The sequence below is a fragment of the Anabrus simplex genome, chromosome 12 (assembly GCF_040414725.1).
Source record: "Anabrus simplex isolate iqAnaSimp1 chromosome 12, ASM4041472v1, whole genome shotgun sequence".
NCBI lineage: Eukaryota > Metazoa > Arthropoda > Insecta > Orthoptera > Tettigoniidae > Anabrus > Anabrus simplex.
Genome location: NC_090276.1, coordinates 28,589,718 through 28,607,746, shown reverse-complemented (window position 1 = coordinate 28,607,746; position 18,029 = coordinate 28,589,718). Strand labels below are relative to the sequence as shown.

The window sequence follows — 18,029 nt, the reverse complement described above, 5'->3', positions numbered from 1 at the left end:
TGCGAGCACTCGATTCTGCGGGACGTAACAAACCCGTCTGGTTCTCCACAGCAACCGACTGATTATGAACAAGCAGTAGAACACTAGAAGTTCAAACTATCTACTCTGTTACATCATCTTTGTGATAACACTAAAATAGTTCATTTTTGCAGTTAATGTTTACCTGTCTAATATTATTGTTAATGGCCTGAGAGGAATAAGTTGAAATTTTATCATATTTATTTTTTACATAGTATTCCCCACCCAGCTACTCATTCCTGCCACCCACCTGACGAACATTTCTGGGGAGAACACTGAGTCACTAATAGAAAAAGAAGATTTCTTAGAAAAATTTTGGATCCAAGTACTAAAGGAACAACTTACTTTCCACCTGAGATCAAATCAGGAGCTTTATGAGAAGGTCTTGACTACAACATCAAGGTCACTGGCCTTTTCTTGTCAAGAATCTCAAGATTCGTAAATTCAGTCTGACAGATCAAAACCGGAACTGCGAATAGTGTATTTTTAAGCATAAATACATTGTACTTTTAATAATCAGTATTGATTAGGTGGAATTACCCCCATTTTACAATCAAATATGTTCAACTAGTTTATATCCTGTGAATTTTCACTGAATATACATTGTATTGAAAAGGTGGAACTATTGCATTTTTTGTATATGTAATGTTTCTTCAAGCGAAGGAAAAGGAAATAATTGGCAGAGTCCAGATCTGATGAATAAGTGAAGTGATGGAGCACAACACCCTCCTTAGGTGCCAGGAAGTGCTGCATGGTTATGACAGTATAGGGGTGTGCATTATCTTGAAGCAGCCACCAGGATCCATTTGAGGTATACTGGGGGCACACACGTCTGATTCTCTTCAGGAGGTAATCGAAGATGTTCATCCAGGTAGTTTGCTCATTCTGGTAGGTATTGTTTATGAATGATCCCCCCAGCATAGGAAAAAGTAATGAGCACTGACTTGATGCGGGACTTCTAGCACCCAACCATTTTGAATATTGGTGACCCTGGGCAGCGTCACTCCATACTTTGCGTCTTCGATTCTGGGTTGTACTTCATGCACCATGACTCACTGACTGTAACAAGGTGTTCAGGAAAGGTGGAGTCTGCTAAAGGCAAGCGCCATCCTTTCTCCACAGCCGATATCTACAAGATTCTGTGTAGCTGTGGCCAGGTGTACATAGGAAATACGAAAAGCAGCATTGCCACACGACAGATGAAGCACAACCACCACAGCCAGCTGGGACAAGCAGAAAGGTCATCAGATGCTGAACACACACTGCTAGCAGGCCATGACATACAGTACAACAACACCGAAGTACTGTCAACTACTGTGTCTTACCATGCCTGGGTACAAAGGGAAGTCACTGAAATCCTGAAGTACACCAACAGCTTTAACCGTAAGGAGGAAAGAAAGCCTGGTTTCCAGTCCTGAAAACCTTAAATCCTAGAGGACATGGTAGCCGTGGCAGGCCAGAAAAAGCAACGGGTGATCAGTTTCCTGTCTCTGCCAAGACAGATCAACCAATGCTGGGCTTCACACTGCTTCAATGATTGGTCAAAGAACAGCAAATCAGCGACCCCCCCCCCATCATGGTGGACCACAACCTGCATTATATATTGAGGTAGAATTTTGACACTACTCCATTCCACTGAGAGCTTCGTAACCAACGAAGTCATTTGGAACCCTTGAAGATGACAAACTCAGTCTTTGGTGAAACATCCGGACCATCACATGCTCCTAGAAGACGGCCTACAGGCCCGGAAAATACAGACATTGTTCACTATCTACGATGTTGATAAAGTCTCCACAAGCCTTCATCTTGTCATTACATTCTCTTGGTGTTTACCAAGTCTGAAGCAGAATTCCATTTTCATACATTGTTTCGTTTCGCCCTTAACAGCGTTGCAGCACTACACTGTACTTCCACTGCACATCTGGCCAACCACACGGCTTTGAAAAAGATGACCGAATGACCTCGGGTCAGTAGTACCAAATACACTGCACTCCAGCAATTCATTCACCGTATTTATTTATTTCTTGGTACTTGTTTAACGTCACACGAACATATTGAAGGTTTTCGGTGATGGAGGACAGGAAAGGGCTAGGACTGGGAAGATAGCGGCTGTGGCCTGAATTAAGGTGCAGCCCCAGCATTTGCCTGGTATGAAAATGGGGAAACCACAGAAAACTATCTTCAGCAACGCCAACGGTGGAATTCAAAGCCACTATCTCCCAAAAGCAAGCTCACAGTTACGTGACCCAAACTGTGCAGCCAACTTGCTTGGTGACTGTGTGAAAATAGCAAAACCCCACTAAAGAGAATAAGATCTGCTTTCTGTTGTTGCTGTAATAATAATAATAATAATAATAATAATAATAATAATAATAATAATAATAATAATAATTTGTAATTATAAATGTTTGGTTCCAATTTCATACACACAACAGTGGATGTGACCCAAATTCATTGTTGCTGTTGTCGTCCGACTCGTTGGCTGAATAGTCAACGTATTGGCCTTCGGCTCTGAGGGTTCCGGGTTCGAATCCCGGCCGGGTTGGGGATTTTAACCTTTATTGGTTAATTCCACTGGCTTGGGGGATGGGTGTTTGTGCTGTCCCCAACATCCCTGCAACCCGCACACCACACATAACACTATCCTCAACCACTATAACACGCAGTTACCTACACATGGCAGATGCTGCCAAGCCTCATTGGAGGATCTGCTTTACAAGGGCTGCACTCAGTTAGAAATAGCCACACAAAATTATCATCATTATTATTGTTGTTATCAAGTAGTAATCCAAAAAAGACCTGGATTCTGCTTGATTTCTGACCTTGATGTGCTAGATCACCCCAAATTGTAATATGGTTAGTTCTTGGTCCCCACCACCCGAAAGTACTCCAAGTCCTAGAAACCACTCTCACAGGAGAGAAAGCAAAAAATTGTTAGGCAGGCTCAAGAGATATTAGGAACAAAAGTGAACATCCAAAAATTACTAGTAATAAGAGCTCCATAGTGGGCTTAAATCGATAATAAATGACTGGCAATAACAAATACACTAATCACACTATCGAATGGAGCGAATGCATATGTTTAAGGTAGGTTGGCAACAGGGAGGGCATCCAGTTGTAACAACATGCCATATAATTTCATCTCCCCTCATCCCCATCCTTGTATGGGACTAAGAGGTAGACAAACACACACATACTGTAACTACATCTCAGAAAGAGAAGTGATAAGGATATGTTTCATTTTCTCATTCTTAAGAAAATGCAGTTAGCTTTATTATTATTAGTAGCGAATTCTCCCAATATTGGAAGACGTTACGCAAATAACTCAATCATTTTTTTCTGTGGGTTGTTTTTGCTGTTCCAATAGGCTTTCATTTTTTCTGAAAAGGCTTGTTTACGTTCTGCCGACCTCTTTGGTCTGTACTGTTTCTGTTGTGGTTGCTCTCGTGTAGCTTCCCAATTGTTTACTTTGTGCCTAAAGATGTGTCTTTCTAGGAACTCTGTTGAACTTATGTTTGCATCTTTAAGGCCCTTTTGAAGTTCGTTAAGCCAGGACATTGATTTCTTAAGCAAGGTTACATAATCTATTATCGCTTTTGTCAATCGTTTTTCTGGTAATCTTGTCATGTGGCCGAAGAATTTCATTTGTCTTTTCCTGATGTCAATTTTGATGTTTTTAGAACTTCTCTGTTGTTTTGATTGATTACAACCTGTAACCATCTTGGGTGTACCTTGCTCCTAAGATTTTCCTAATTATCTTATTATTATCTTTATTATTATTTATTATTATTATTTAAATAATTATATAACAGAAGTGATCTGTATGTGTATTTCAGTTCTTGGGCATCATGTGGTCTTAAATCCAAAGTCTTCATATCAGCATTCACTATGTCATGCCAGCGCTGCTTTGGACATCTGCGTGGTCGTTGCCAATTACATTTCAAAGGTGTGAGTGAAATTGGCAACTGTTCCAGGTGCAGCATGCAGGATACAACCATACCACTGGAAACAATTTTCTCGTGCCTTCTCAGTGATGAGTGTAATGCCCATCTGTTGGTGGACGGTGTCGTTATTGACATGATGCAGGAGTGTGATGCCGATTGACCAACAGAGCATGCGTATTTCCATGGTGTATAATTGGCACTGTGTAGCTTTGGCAGCTGGTCAACATTCAACACTGTATAAAGCAACAGGACGTACTATCATGCGGTGTAGTGGCATCCTTCTGTCGCAGAGTGTGCCTGCGGCTTCGCTCCATCTCATCCATGCTGCCTTTATCCTACTTTGCACTTGATCACATATCCCACCATCAGTCTGTAGGCGAGACCCTAGATGCCTGAAGCTTATGGTCTCCGTTGAGGTCTCTCCAACTAGAATTGAGCCGTTGCTTGGGATGGTTTCTCAGTATTCGGTCTTCTTTTTGTCCAGTCTGAGACCGTACTGTGAGAGACTGCTGCTCCAATCTTCAACTTGATGCTGCAATCCACTTCTGGTGGTATCAGCAAGTGCGACATCATCTGCATGTATAATAGCGTCCAAGAGACACTCCTCTGCTTAAATATACAGAGTGAAGTTAACACACTACGGCTACAGAACCATACCCTACATTCGAGAGAAGAGTGGGTTCTAACTGCACTGCAGCTCTCCCTGAGAATGGTTTTCTGCGGTTTCCCATTCTTTTTTTTTTTTTTTTTGCTAGTTGCTTTATGTCACAGCGACACGGATAGGTCTTATGGCGACGATGGGACAGGGAAGAGCTAGGAGCTGGAAGGAAGCCAGCGTGGCCTTAATTAAGGCCAACAGAGGGGTTCGAACCTACTATCTCCCGAATACTGGATACTGGCCGCACTTAAGCGACTGCAGCTATCGAGCTCGGTGTTTCCCATTCTTCACTTCCAGGTAAACGCCGGGGCAGTTCCTATTCATAGGCCACAGGCAATTCGCGGTGGACATAGATGTAAAACAAAAGTGATTAGTATTTATTTTCATGTTTCGTTTTCCAGTGCTTAAAAGAATTTGGTTCACTTTATCTATATATTAAAAGAGTTGACTTAAAACAGCTTTGGCAAATCCGTCCGTCCGTCCATTCTACTGGACAAATTTGCTTCATTTTTCTTTTATTCCCTCTGGAATTACCTGCCAGTAAATCATGATATGTCTCTAAATTCAGCCAACTTTGAGTAGTCATGAAATCAAATCATTACAGGATCACTCCAATAATTGCAGGTGAAGGATTACCCTAACCTGCAATACATTCTGAACTTAGCAATTGCTAAGCAACTAACTCTTTCATTAACATTCTGATGTATGTGATTTTCATAGTAATGTTATTGCATGCAGCCATGTTTGATTACTACCTGTCAGGCCACAGATCATCTGATCATGGGAGAATACTTCTTTACAACTTGCTTTACGTCGCATCGACACAGATAGGTCTTATGGCGATGATGGGACGGGAAAGGTCTAGGATTGGGAAGGAAGCGGCCGTGGCCTTAATTAAGGTACAGCCCCAGCATTTGCCTGGTGTGAAAATGGGAAACCACGGAAAACCATCTTCAGGGCTGCTGACAGTGGAGTTCGAACCCACTATCTCCCGGATGCAAGCTCACAGCTGTGCAACCCTAACCGCACGGCCAACTCGCCCGGTATATGGGAGAATATTATTCTATACTATATACTCTTGATTCTGAACTTCCCCGGCTTCTAAGTATACTCCACAGATGGCAGAGCGTTCCTAATAACTTGCGTGCTACTAATAGAAAACATCAACGTACGCATAGACGGAAGGTATCGATTCGATTAACCTTCCGTATGACCATTACCAATAATAACGCGCAGGGATAACCTCAGAAAGGTAGGCCCAATGCATAAACCACCTTGACACACAACACGAACCAAGATTAAGAGTCTATTGAGATAGAGAGGTCTACTCTGTCTTAAATTTATGAGAAGATGACGAATTTTGCCAGTATAACACGAAGTTAGATCATGCAGTCCACAGTCTGAAGGCGAGCAGAATTTTCAAATATTTCTTAGAATTTTATTTAAAATGAAATCAATAATGTAACCTTGTTTCGATCTTTTGAAACTTGGAAGATAAGTAACACTTCAGAGGATCATTATTTGTGTAGTGACCACATGCTGCTGGCTGATGGAAAAGCAAACAAGCACTAACTAGCCACACCCTCCCACACCAATTCTGGTTCAGAATGTCTCAACAAAAACGCTTTGGCTTACTTTGGAACACGGATGAGATCAAGATGCCCAGTTCTGTACAACAAAAAGTTTTTAAAAACTAAGTAAAATATTTGGTCAACTCTTGAGTTTACCCACATAACTATAAGCATGCATTTGGGAGAGGGTGGGTTTAAACCCTACCATCGGCAGCCCTGAAGATAGCTTTCTGTAATTTCCCATTTTTGCACTAGGAAAATAATGGAGCTATACCTCAATTCAAGCTACAGCTGCTTCTTTCCCAGGGCAAGTCTTTTTTTGTACCATCGTCACCAAACACCTATCTGAGTGCGACATTAAACTTCCAAGAATAATAAATGTCTGAATAATTATAAAAGTTATTACAAAAGATGCTGGCCCTGAGGTCGGGGGATAGCGTGCCTGATTCTTATCCAAATGCCCCAGGGTTCGCCTCAAGGCCAGGTCAGGAATTTTTACCTGTATCTGAAAACTTGTTCAAGTCCACTCAGCCTCTGTAAGAACAAACAACAGTGAGGTAGCACTGCCGGTTTATATGGCTAAGAGAACTTGTTGTGCTAACCATGTGTCACTTCATAATCCACATGCCTTTGGGCTGAGCAATGGTCGCTTAGAACGCCAAGGTCCATTAGAGCTGTTGTTCCATGGGGAGTGGGGCTTCTTCTTCTTCTGTGTGCCATACCCAGTCTACCGGACACTGACAATTCAATTCGCTCTTCTGCAACACAGTACTGTTCAATGCTCTGTATACCAGTCCAGTCTTTAATATAAGTTGCGGAACCTTCTATTTCTCGCCACAAAGTATACGGCCCAAGTAGGCTGGCTATCTTTCTGCTTTTGATAGTAGCCTGTAAGTTTTTTTTTTTACACCGACACAGATAGGTCTTATGGCGACGATGGAATAGGAAAGGGCTAGAACAGGGAAAGAAGCGACCATAGCCTTAATTAAGGTTCAGCCTCAGCATTTGCCTGGTGTGAAAGTGGGAAACCATGGAAAACCATCTTCACAGCTGCCGACAGTGGGGTTCGAACCCATTATCTCCCGAATGTAAGCTCACAGCTGTGCGACCCTAACTGCATGGCCACTTGTTTGGTAACAGTAGTTTTCTTTTACTGTTTGTCTGTTGTAAAACCTTACAAGTAACAAGCTTTAACAGCTTCATTTTTGTTAAAAGCCTGTATTGACTTTAAAATCAAGTAGCGAATATGCATGTATATTGAATAGGCAGACTGCTTAAATACAAATATAGAAGTTTATTTTTAAATATTTGCTACTTAATTGTTGTATAACCTGTTTGTTGCTTACATGTTGAACCCAGGAGATTTAACATTGCCATGGGGCTTGGTTTACTATAAAAGATTTGATGCTGTAGCTTAAAAAAAAAAAGAGTATAATTCTTAATTTTACAGCATGTCATAAAAGTTTCATTAGCAGTGATGGACTTTCAGCTTGCCAGAATGAGAAAAAAGTCTATATACACTAATTGATCAAAATTATTTGGACACCTACTTGTGTCTTCTAGTGACACACTTCCCAGTAGTGGAAATTACAGTGGTATTACAGCCCTAACTCTGCTGGGCAGACTGTATACTATGTGTCTGAATGTCCTTCAAGAAAAGATGGTTCATTCTTCCTGGAGAGCTGCTGCCAGTTCAGTTAAGTAAATTGTCGGAATATGAAGCAAAGTAGAAGTTCTATGGGAATTTGGACAAGCTCTAGGTTGGCTATTCTATCTCCAGCACTGTACTGCCGATGGTACAACTTTACTATGCCTTGCATTTATTGAAGTAAGGTTAACATCACATACCTTTCGCTTACATCGCTTATTTATGGTGCAGGTCCTTTAGTACAAGTTCCATCTTACCTGCTAGCCATTCTCACAGTCTTCACTTCCTACGGGAGAGCATTATCATACTACTACGGACAGTCATTAATCCTCATAATTTTCCTGCCAGAGACACCATGCAACTTCCTCCTCCTCTTCTTCTTCTTTTAGTCCTCTCCCCCTCAATTTATTGGGATTGATCATGAAAATTTGGCCCAGTTTTAAGACCAGATGCCTTCCTGACACTAACCCTATGTGGAAGGATGTATTCACTACTGCATTTTTCTGTGGTTGTTGGTGGTGCAGTGTATGCAACTACATATTTGGAGAAAAATAGATCTCTTTATACTCCTCTGCATTTAGAAATGTGGTGCTAAAAAACTCATTTTCTTAAATGACAAAACAGATCACAGAAGGCAAGATAAAAACGAAACATGGATGTGGGCAGAGAAGATTATCTTGGTTTTTATATATTTTTTACAATATATTAGAATCATTCCGTATTGACGGTTTTTATTTTACAAAGGAGAAAATTAAATGTATCCTCCTAATTCCATACAAAACATAATTCCATCATTTGATGGAGGAATAAAATTCAAACATGTTTTGACTCGTTTGAGCCATCTTCAGTAAAATATGAATAATCAGAGTCATATGCTCTCACTCCAAATGGATACTGTGGAGAGATTTGGAATTTAATTCAGGATTTTGGTGTGCAATCTACTGATTAGAAAGTGTTTACCAATACTTCTTCCACCCTCCAGCCAACATTCTGATGGTGAAATATTACTTTAACCCCTCCTTATTTCACTGAAGATGGCTCAAACGAGTTGAAACGTGTTTGAATTTAATGCTCCATCTAATGATGGAATTATGTTTTGTACTGAATTAGGATGATACATCTAATTTTTTCCTTTGTAAAAATATTATCTTGGACGTATAACCTCCAACAATGTTTGTTTGACAACCATAATCTGGCTACAATGATACAGGAGGTGCAAAACAGGAATAATTACTTCATGATGGTTGCCAACCTTCTGTGAGAAGAAGGCACCAGAAGAAAACAACATTACAAGAAATAAACCCTTACACTGTAATGTCACCTCTCCCCACCCCCCATTTCACTCAGAGTAGGTATCATTCTCTGGCATATGTCAGAACAGTGTATTGTAGATCTGTACAATGAGTGAGTTTGAGTTCATTCTCTCCACTTCTAGTGCTTTGCTAGTTTGGTCAGAGACAGAGGGAATATTCCAGCCCGTGACTTTCAATCTCATTAACATTATCTGGAATTGGAATTTATGGACATCTTACTGTGAAACCCTTTTAGAAGAGAGATGTGTTCATTGTGATGTCCTGGAACCCACCATCCCGCCCCCAGAAATACATTTACTAATTATAACAAAATGAAGAGCAACACTCGCCACTGTCCACTGCTGAAGACCCCCTTAGCTTGTCCCCAAATCACCGGTCTTGTCCACACCCTGTCCTAACCAATCCAGACCAATGGTCTTGTCCAGACCCTACCCTAACCTATTCTGACCAATGGTCTTTCCCACTCCTACTTTATTCAATCTAGACCAATGGTCTTCTCCAGATCCTCTTTACTTGCCCATGAATCACTGGTCTTGTCCATACCTACCCTAACCTATCCACACCAATGGTGTTTAAACAGCAGAAAACTGTATTGTATTACTTTAACTTCCATTTGTTTTTCTTTCTAAATGATGCTTTACGTCGCACCAACACAGATATTACTTATGGCGACAATGGGACAGGATAGGGCTAGGAGTCTGAAGGAATCAGCTGTGGCCTTAATTAAGGTACAGCCCCAGCATTTGCCTGGTGTGAAAATGGGAAACTACAGAAAACCATCTTCAGGACTGCCGACAGTGGAGTTCGAACCCATTATCTCCCGAATACTGGATACCGGCAGCACTTAAGCGACTGCAGCTATCGAGCTCAGTCTTCCAATTTTTACTTCCATTCTTTCCTCTCCTCCTGGGGGTTATGCCTCCTCACCCTAGTTCTTAACTAGAGACGTTGGCAGCCTTGTCAACCGCCACAACCACATCCTCTGTGAGAAGTACACAAAAGACAGTCACTCTGCGTCGAACCAAGGCCCTAATATTGGAAATCACGGGCTGGAATACTGATGGGTCCGAGCCTGCTGCTAGAACAGAGATACTCATAAATGAACGAGTCTGGACACACTTGAACCAGACTCATTGTGATATTTGAACAGTAAGCTGCATGTGTCAACCTTAATTTGAACCTGAATAACAGGCACAATATACCATTCCACTCAGTGGGCGATAATCACCTCTAAGAAACTGCAAGTTGTTGCTTTGCTTATGCTTCACGTGAAAGTGTTAAGAGTGTTATATACAGTGATGGAGTAAACAAAATAAAGATAGGATGAGAACTAATGCATGTGGCAACAGTGTACCAATGAGTGAGACTTCCGAGTTTATGAATTGCTCGGTTCTGGACAGATCCTCCTGCTCTTGTGAACAGACACTATTAGCAGTTCAGTAGACTTACTTGGTCAGTGAAGATAAACGCCTTTTTGAGTTTGGTTCTTTCAGAAGTCGTCTGTGCAACTCCGGTATAGTGTGATTCATCACTATGTTTCCAGTTGTCCACAAAACCAAACCAAACCCCATGGCGCAACAGCCCCGAAAGGCTATGGCCTATCAAACGACTGCTGCTCAGCCTGAAGGCCTACAGATTACAAGGTGTCACGTGGTCAGCACGACGAATCGTCTCGGCCATTATTCTTGGCTTTCTAGAGCGGGGCCGCTATCTCACCGTCAGATAGCTCCTCGATTGTAATCATGTAGGCTGGGTGGACCTCGAACCAGCCCTCAGAAACACGTAAAAATCCCTGACCTGGCCAGGAATTGAACCAGGGATCTCCGGGTAAGAGGCAGGCATGCTAAACCTACACCGCAGGGCCGGCCAGTTGTCCACTGATGTCAATTTTTCATACTGCTTTAGACAGTGCTTAGCATTCTCAGGAGAAATCTTTGGTTTGCAGGTAGCTGCACATCTGTGGAACCCCATCTGTCTTAAAGTTTGATGGAGACCACCATGCTGCTGCCTGGACAATCGGATGCATTGCAGAATTTAGGATGATTAATTCTCTGTGACTCTCTCATGAACCATGTTCTTCAACACTTCCTTATATGTCTTTCTGCAGGGTCTATTTGGTGTGGTATAATATTGCAGTTGTACTTTTGAGTTTCTATTTCACCATCTTTAATTTTTTTTTTTACAGTTGCCTATACGTCGCCTTAAGATACAGCCCCAGCATTTGCCTGATGTGAATGGGAAACCACGGAAAACCATCTTCAGGGCTGCCAACAGTGGGGTTTGAACCCACTATCTCCCGAATGCAAGCTCACAGCTGCGCGCCCCTGAGCGCACAGCCAATTCGCCTGGTTATAATTAGTTTGTACACCTGGTCAATACTATAGAATGTCACAATTAAAAAATTGAAACACTTGTTAAAAAGTGTTCATGAAGGATATGTTTTGGTCCATTGGACCATCCACAGCTACAGATCATTCATACATTTGAAAAGTTACACAGTTATACATTTGAATCATATATATGTTGGCATTTGTGTCCCATTCACTGAAATGTTCAAATATCTGTTGTGGGTTCCATACACTGGAAACATACTCTAATTGGGGTCTTACCAGACTTATGTGCCCTCTCCTTTACATCCTTACTACAACCCCCTGATACCCTAATAACCATATGAAGATATTGGTAACCTTTATTTACAACCTCATTAATGTGATGAAATTAAATGGCCGGGAGTGTCAGAGGACAAGTTCGGCTCGTCCATTGCAGGCCTTTCGATTTGATTCCCGTAGGCAACCTGCGCGCCGTGATGAGGATGAAATGAGACTGAAGACGGCATAAATCCAGCACCCGTGCCAGCGGAATTAACCAATTATGGTTAAAATTCCCTACTCTGCAGGGAATCGAACCCTGGACCCCTGTGACCAAAGGCCAGCACGCTAACCATTTAGTCATGGAGCCGGACATTAATGTGATTACCTTGGAAAAGATTTTTCCTGATTTTAACACCTAAGTACTTACAGCAATTCCCATGACGTACTATCACCCCATCAACACAGTAATTAAAAATTAGACGACTTTTCCTCTTGGTGAAACTTACAACCTGACTTTTCATCCAGTTTACCGTCATACCATTGTCAGCAGTCAATCTCGCTGTCCTTTTGTAGTCGCTCAAAATCCTGTAACTTATTTACTACTATATATAGTAAAACATCATCCACAGAACAACCTTAACTGTGACTCCAGTTCTTTACTCATACAATTTACATACACTCTTTTAAAAGAAGGTCCAGTAATACTGCCTTCCGGCAACCCCCTCTTATCATTACAGGATCAGATAATGCTTCACCTACAATACTGTAATTCTCTGGGTTTTGTTTTCTAGAAATTTAGCCACCCATTCAACCATTTTCTTGTTGGATAATATACTTCACTTACTCAAATTACCTTAGTTCGATTTACATGATGAACATGATGATGTTTGTTGTTTAAAGGGGCCTAACATCGAGGTCATCGGCCCCTAATGGTACAAAATGAAATGACAACAAAAAGTTCAAAATCATCCACTGACCAAAATTTTTAAAAATGTCATGAAGAATGAATGGATGGACATGAACAGAAAAAAAAAAAAAAAAAACAGTGGATCCGACACAAAAAGGTCATAAATAATAGTATTACTGACCAACAGACCGCTTATAAAGCACAATCCTAAATCGAGGATGCTTGATGTCTAAAGGGGTCCAAAATCCAAGTCTAAGGCCCCTCAGAATGGTACATGTCGAGAGTAAAGTAGAACCATGGTATTTGCCATGTTGGGGTACTAATCAAAAGTAGCGAAGACTCACGGTGTTCCACACAAGATGGTAACACTCACAAGTATTGTACTTTGTACAGTTAACGCAGACTATGGTGCTTCTCACACAATGGCGCCACTCATAGCCAATGCAAACCGATGAGGTTCCCCACCTAGGTGTACTAGTCACGGGTGCAGGTATTCCCGTAGTGTTCCTCACATAGTGGGCAGTAATCATAGACAACCTAGACCCACGATGTCGCTCATATAGCGGTACAACTCACAGGCAACGCCCAGACCCGCGGTGTTGCTCACATGGGTACGACGCACGGGTACTGGAAACCCACAGGAGAACCCACTCTTTGCTGCTACTAATCACAAACCTATGTCGTACCTAATATAGTGGTACTACTCGCAAGTACAGGCAACCCATAGTGCTCCCCGCGTGATGGTACGAATCAAAAGTAGTTTCATGGTTCTAATTCAATCATCCCTTGGTCGCCCCTTTTAGTCGCCTCTCACGACAGGCAGGGGATAACGTGGGTGTATTTTTCGTCTGCGTCCCCCACCCACAGGGGGTAGAGAGAGAGAAAAAAGAAGAAGAAAGAAGGGATCCATCACTTCGAAAAATGAAGTAACGGACGATGAAAGGCAAGGGCCACGAAGGGCGTGAAAATGAAAGACTCCCTAGGCCTTGAATGTTCTAATACCGTCGGGGTCGGACAAGAACAAGAGTTGATCAAGGGAGGTCGGACAGGATAGACAAAAGTGAGGAGTCTGGCACAAGTAAGTGGAAGCAATGCCAAGACTCAGCTAAGGGCCCCGTGGTCGCCAATCCACACTCCCAAGTTGAGAGTCCCTTGGGCTCCTCTTAGTCGCCTCTTACGACAGGTAGGGGATACCGGGGGTGTATTCTACATGTGCGTCCCCCACCCGCAGGGGGTAGTGTGTGTGGTCCGCGAGAGGTATTTTATTTCCCTCAAGTCCGCCAGCAAGCCGGTAAGGACCCCCCTATCCGCCACCTGGGACACGCCACGTGGGAGTATCACCTCTCCCCCTGCTACGCCAGCATAGTAGGTTCGTGGAGTTCTATTGACATACTGAGGCTGTGCTGTAAAGTATAGATGGATGACCAGACAATGTTACCTAGCAACCATGCAAGCTATGTCTTATGGCTGGCAGTCACCTGAAATTTGCAACTGTTGATGGATGGCCATGACCAGAGATATATAAGACATATTTATAAGAATTTGATTTTCCCATAGGCAAAAATGACACCAATTTGTTTCTAGAAATTTAACCACCCACCCTTTTCTATAGTCCAATAGCCCTCTCTTTCATCAGTAGAGTCCCATCATCTACCCTATCTAAAGCCTTAGATAGGTCAATGACTAAACAGTCCATTAGAGCCTTAATCTAAAATATCTGCTATATCTTGCTGGAATCCTACAAGTTGGACCTCACCGGAATAACCTTGGAAATGTTATCATCATATTATTTCTTAGTTCTCAAGTATAACATACTTCTATTCAAAATGCGGTGTTTGATGTTGGGTTACTCTGGATGTCAATCTCACAATACTAAATGAATAAGCCAAAGAAAGGAAGGAACTATACATATACAACAATATAACCTCAAATATCAGCTCACACACATATTTCCAGTCAGGTCATGTAGAAACTTGGCTCACATTAACAACAAAACACAAGATAAATACCTAACATTCTTGACATCTGGTTTGCTGTAGCCTTTCGTTCTAAAAATACACAGGTATTAAAAGCATTTCAGTAAAAAAAGAGGAAATTATATAACATTAACAAGAGTTTTGAAGTGCATTTAATTAAATTACAAGAGGTTGCAATTCCAGCCAAAGATCAGTCGAGAAAGAATGCAACAGGAATTTTAATAATCTCACCAAAACCTACACAAGGGCAATAAGTGCCCAACCCCTCCCTTTTCAAATTATATTCATACAGCAGTTCTGGGAAGGAAGTGATTTATCCCAAGGAGAGCAAATAAAGAGTGCACTGGAAAAGGTTTAGCTGTCATACACCTTTGCTGTCATTCACACCTTTCTTTTTATTCAAGGAACTGGCCTCAAGCAAATGTTTTTCTAGGTTGCTTTCAATTACTATGTCACCCTTCGTTCGTTCTACGCACTTTGAAAGCTCCTTAAACAACCAGGTAATCCTATTCTGTTGCTGAAGAATGACTCTGAACCCTTTTAATTTATATTACCTGTGGGGTAGTGACAATATGAACTACACCCCTAAATGAAATCTAGACGGTTGGTGAATTAAAAAACCGACATCGTACAATGTACAGCTAATAAAATATAAATAATTCATAACCCTTCATTTCTAATTACTATAACTCACCATCTACAGCTGCAACATGCAAGTAAACAAGAAGTGTCAATGGTAACATATTAGAAATACAGGAAGACATTGTGTCTTGTCACTTTGCATTTCGCGTGACGATAATCATCGTTGTAGTATTGCATACGGCAGGCATTTTCTTTACTTTTTTACACTTGTCTCTCTTTTGCCAAACCTGAAAATAATATTCACTGCCATGCCATAACACTCGCACGAACTAGCCACAACCAATCACAAATGCCATTTGCAACTACAGGGTAAGTTAACTTGTATTCATCCGCTGAAGCAAACTACACCCCTTTTCGCCATTCCGCGTGCATTGATATGTTCTTTTTTTCTTCTTCGAGGTTATTTATTTGGCATTCATTTACTTTCAGACGACACGTAAAAAATGTGATCTGGGATTCTTTTATCCCAGAAGGAACCGTACCTTTTATGATTACAAAATATTGAAATGTTTTGATTGCAGACAGAAGCTAAGTAAAACTCTCTCGTAATTAACAATTTACGCTTGTTATCAAACAAGTATCGCTAAAATATCTGCACTAGTAGGCGGGAATTACAAAATAAGAAAATAAAAGACACATAATCGGAACTGTGCATAACAAAGCTAGACACCAGTGGATTGAATAAAATGATAATAAAGTTTATGTTTATCCGCCTGTCTGAGAATTTAAGGAGAAATATTTCAGTTGCGAGTGTTCATATTTGCCTAAATTAAAATTTATGTTACTGCGACGGGTCCTGCTGGCGGTCTGAGGATGTTAAATTGCATTTTACTAAATAATAATATAATAATAATAAATTTGAAACCATAAGAATGTTGAAGGGGAAAATATATTTAAATACAGCGTATTATGTTAAAATTCCAGGTTTCGTCTAACCGCTGTTGTTGTCCCTTAATCTACTTCGGTTCCATTTTAGGGCCTTGCCTGGTCGAAATTTAACTTCCTCCCTTCCCTTAAAATTATTTCTGAAAATAAATACCTCTTTTAAAATTAGTAGATGCTGCATATTATAGCAGTGCATTTAAGCACTCATATTATGCATAACTTACTATTCATCATCCTCAGAAAGTTTCCAAATGTTCGTATTTCGTCTTTTAGAAAGCCGCCGCTACTGCAAGTTCTAAGTTTTTAAGAAAATTAGCTAAATGTGAATATTGTTGACGGAGTGCGCTATAGCATTGATTTATTGTAATGCGGCCATTGTCCTTAAACTTATTATTATTATTATTATTGTTGTAACCAAGGTTGAAGTTTACAAAACACAACTTTATTTGCTTCACTTTATGATATTTACACAAATAACTGAAATTTATTTGAAGCAAAAAGGAATATTGAATCTTGAGAAAAGTCTGTCTTTATACAATATGTACAGGTTTGCAGTCTTTATATACACTTCTATCTTGAAAAGATAGTCTTTGTGAATTGACACTTTGATAGTCGAGAACTATCTGGCACACTAACATAAATGTTCATGAGAGTCCTTGTTTGTTGAAGTGCCTGAATTCCTAAAAAGCAAGTTCAATTGATTGAAGAAATTCCACCTAGCGAAACTAAGGGAGCTTGCATAAGTTAAGGAATGAAAATGGCTTGTAAAAGAATTACGGGACTTAGGCAGCGGAAACAGGTAAGGGAGCGGTGACCAGAGGTGAAACCTCGTACTGCCAGAAATTCAGTCCACCTGGTCGAAGCACATTTTCAAGAGGAGTAGCCTCCGTGCTCGACGTAGGGTGTATTCTGGAGCTGGACACCGGGGCAAGTGGGCAAGTGAGCAGGCCGGGAGCTCCTATTTATAGTACACTCGATGGTCAGGCACGCGCACTGAGGGCTGCGCGTCGAAGCTAGCAGAATGATACACAGGCGCGTGTGCAGCTGGCTGGCGGAGCGAGAAGGGAGCGCCGGACATACAACACCCTCCCCTCCTAAATACGCCGGTACGGCGCGAAACGGCGGCGGCGCTGGCGGCGACTGCGATGCTGGGGCGGAGCTGCTGATATCTCTGTTGTATTGTCCGGAGCTGGAACTGGGCGGAGTGGCGCTGTCTCGTCCTGAAAGGAACCCATTGTTATTAAATGATCTAAAGCGCGTTCAGCAATAGATTTATCTGGTTTAGCAATAGCATCAATAGCTGGACAGGGGCGGTAGCGCAGACGTATCTGATCTTGATGGCGGCAGATACGTTTCTCCGTAGTCTGTATCTCGTAGAGACGATGACCCAAAGATCTGCAGATGACTCCAGGTATCCAGAGTGGGTTGGATTTGAATGTCCTGGTGTAGACCTTGTCGTTGAGGGAGAACTTCGTTGGTGAGGTCTTATGCTGGGCCGGAAGAGGCTGTAACAGAGAAAGTAAAGTTCTGTGAGGTCGTCCATGGAGCTTCTGTGCAGGAGTGATATTATCAGCGCCGGGTAGAGTTCTGTAGTTGTTTAAGAGTTGGAGCAAGGCTTGGTCTTTAGTTAAGCCTGAAGATACAGCTTTCTTCATACTTCTTTTAAATGTTTGTACGAAGCGTTCAGCTTCACCATTAGATTGAGGGTGAAAAGGTGGTGCTAGGATATGACGAATGCCATTATGTTTACAAAAGTTCTGAAAAGCAGTAGCTGTAAATTGAGGTCCGTTGTCCGAAATGAGTACTTGCGGTAAACCTTCTGTAGTAAAGATTTTCTGGAGAGCACGAATGGTAGCTTCGGTTGTAGTAGTCGAAT

At 41.5% G+C, this 18,029-nt stretch overlaps 1 protein-coding gene across 2 annotated transcripts in view; it reads right to left on the bottom strand.

Annotated features, from left to right (window-relative positions):
* babo (TGF-beta receptor type-1 babo) overlaps positions 1-15,549 on the bottom strand; it is a 115,706-nt gene extending 100,157 nt beyond the window's left edge. For both annotated transcript variants that reach the window (XM_067156612.2, XM_067156613.2), the window contains exon 1: positions 15,321-15,549. In XM_067156612.2, coding sequence (XP_067012713.2) covers positions 15,321-15,390 — 70 coding nt within the window. In that variant the 5' untranslated portion in view covers positions 15,391-15,549. The remainder of the gene's footprint in view (positions 1-15,320) is intronic.
* Between the last annotated feature and the right edge of the window lie 2,480 nt (positions 15,550-18,029).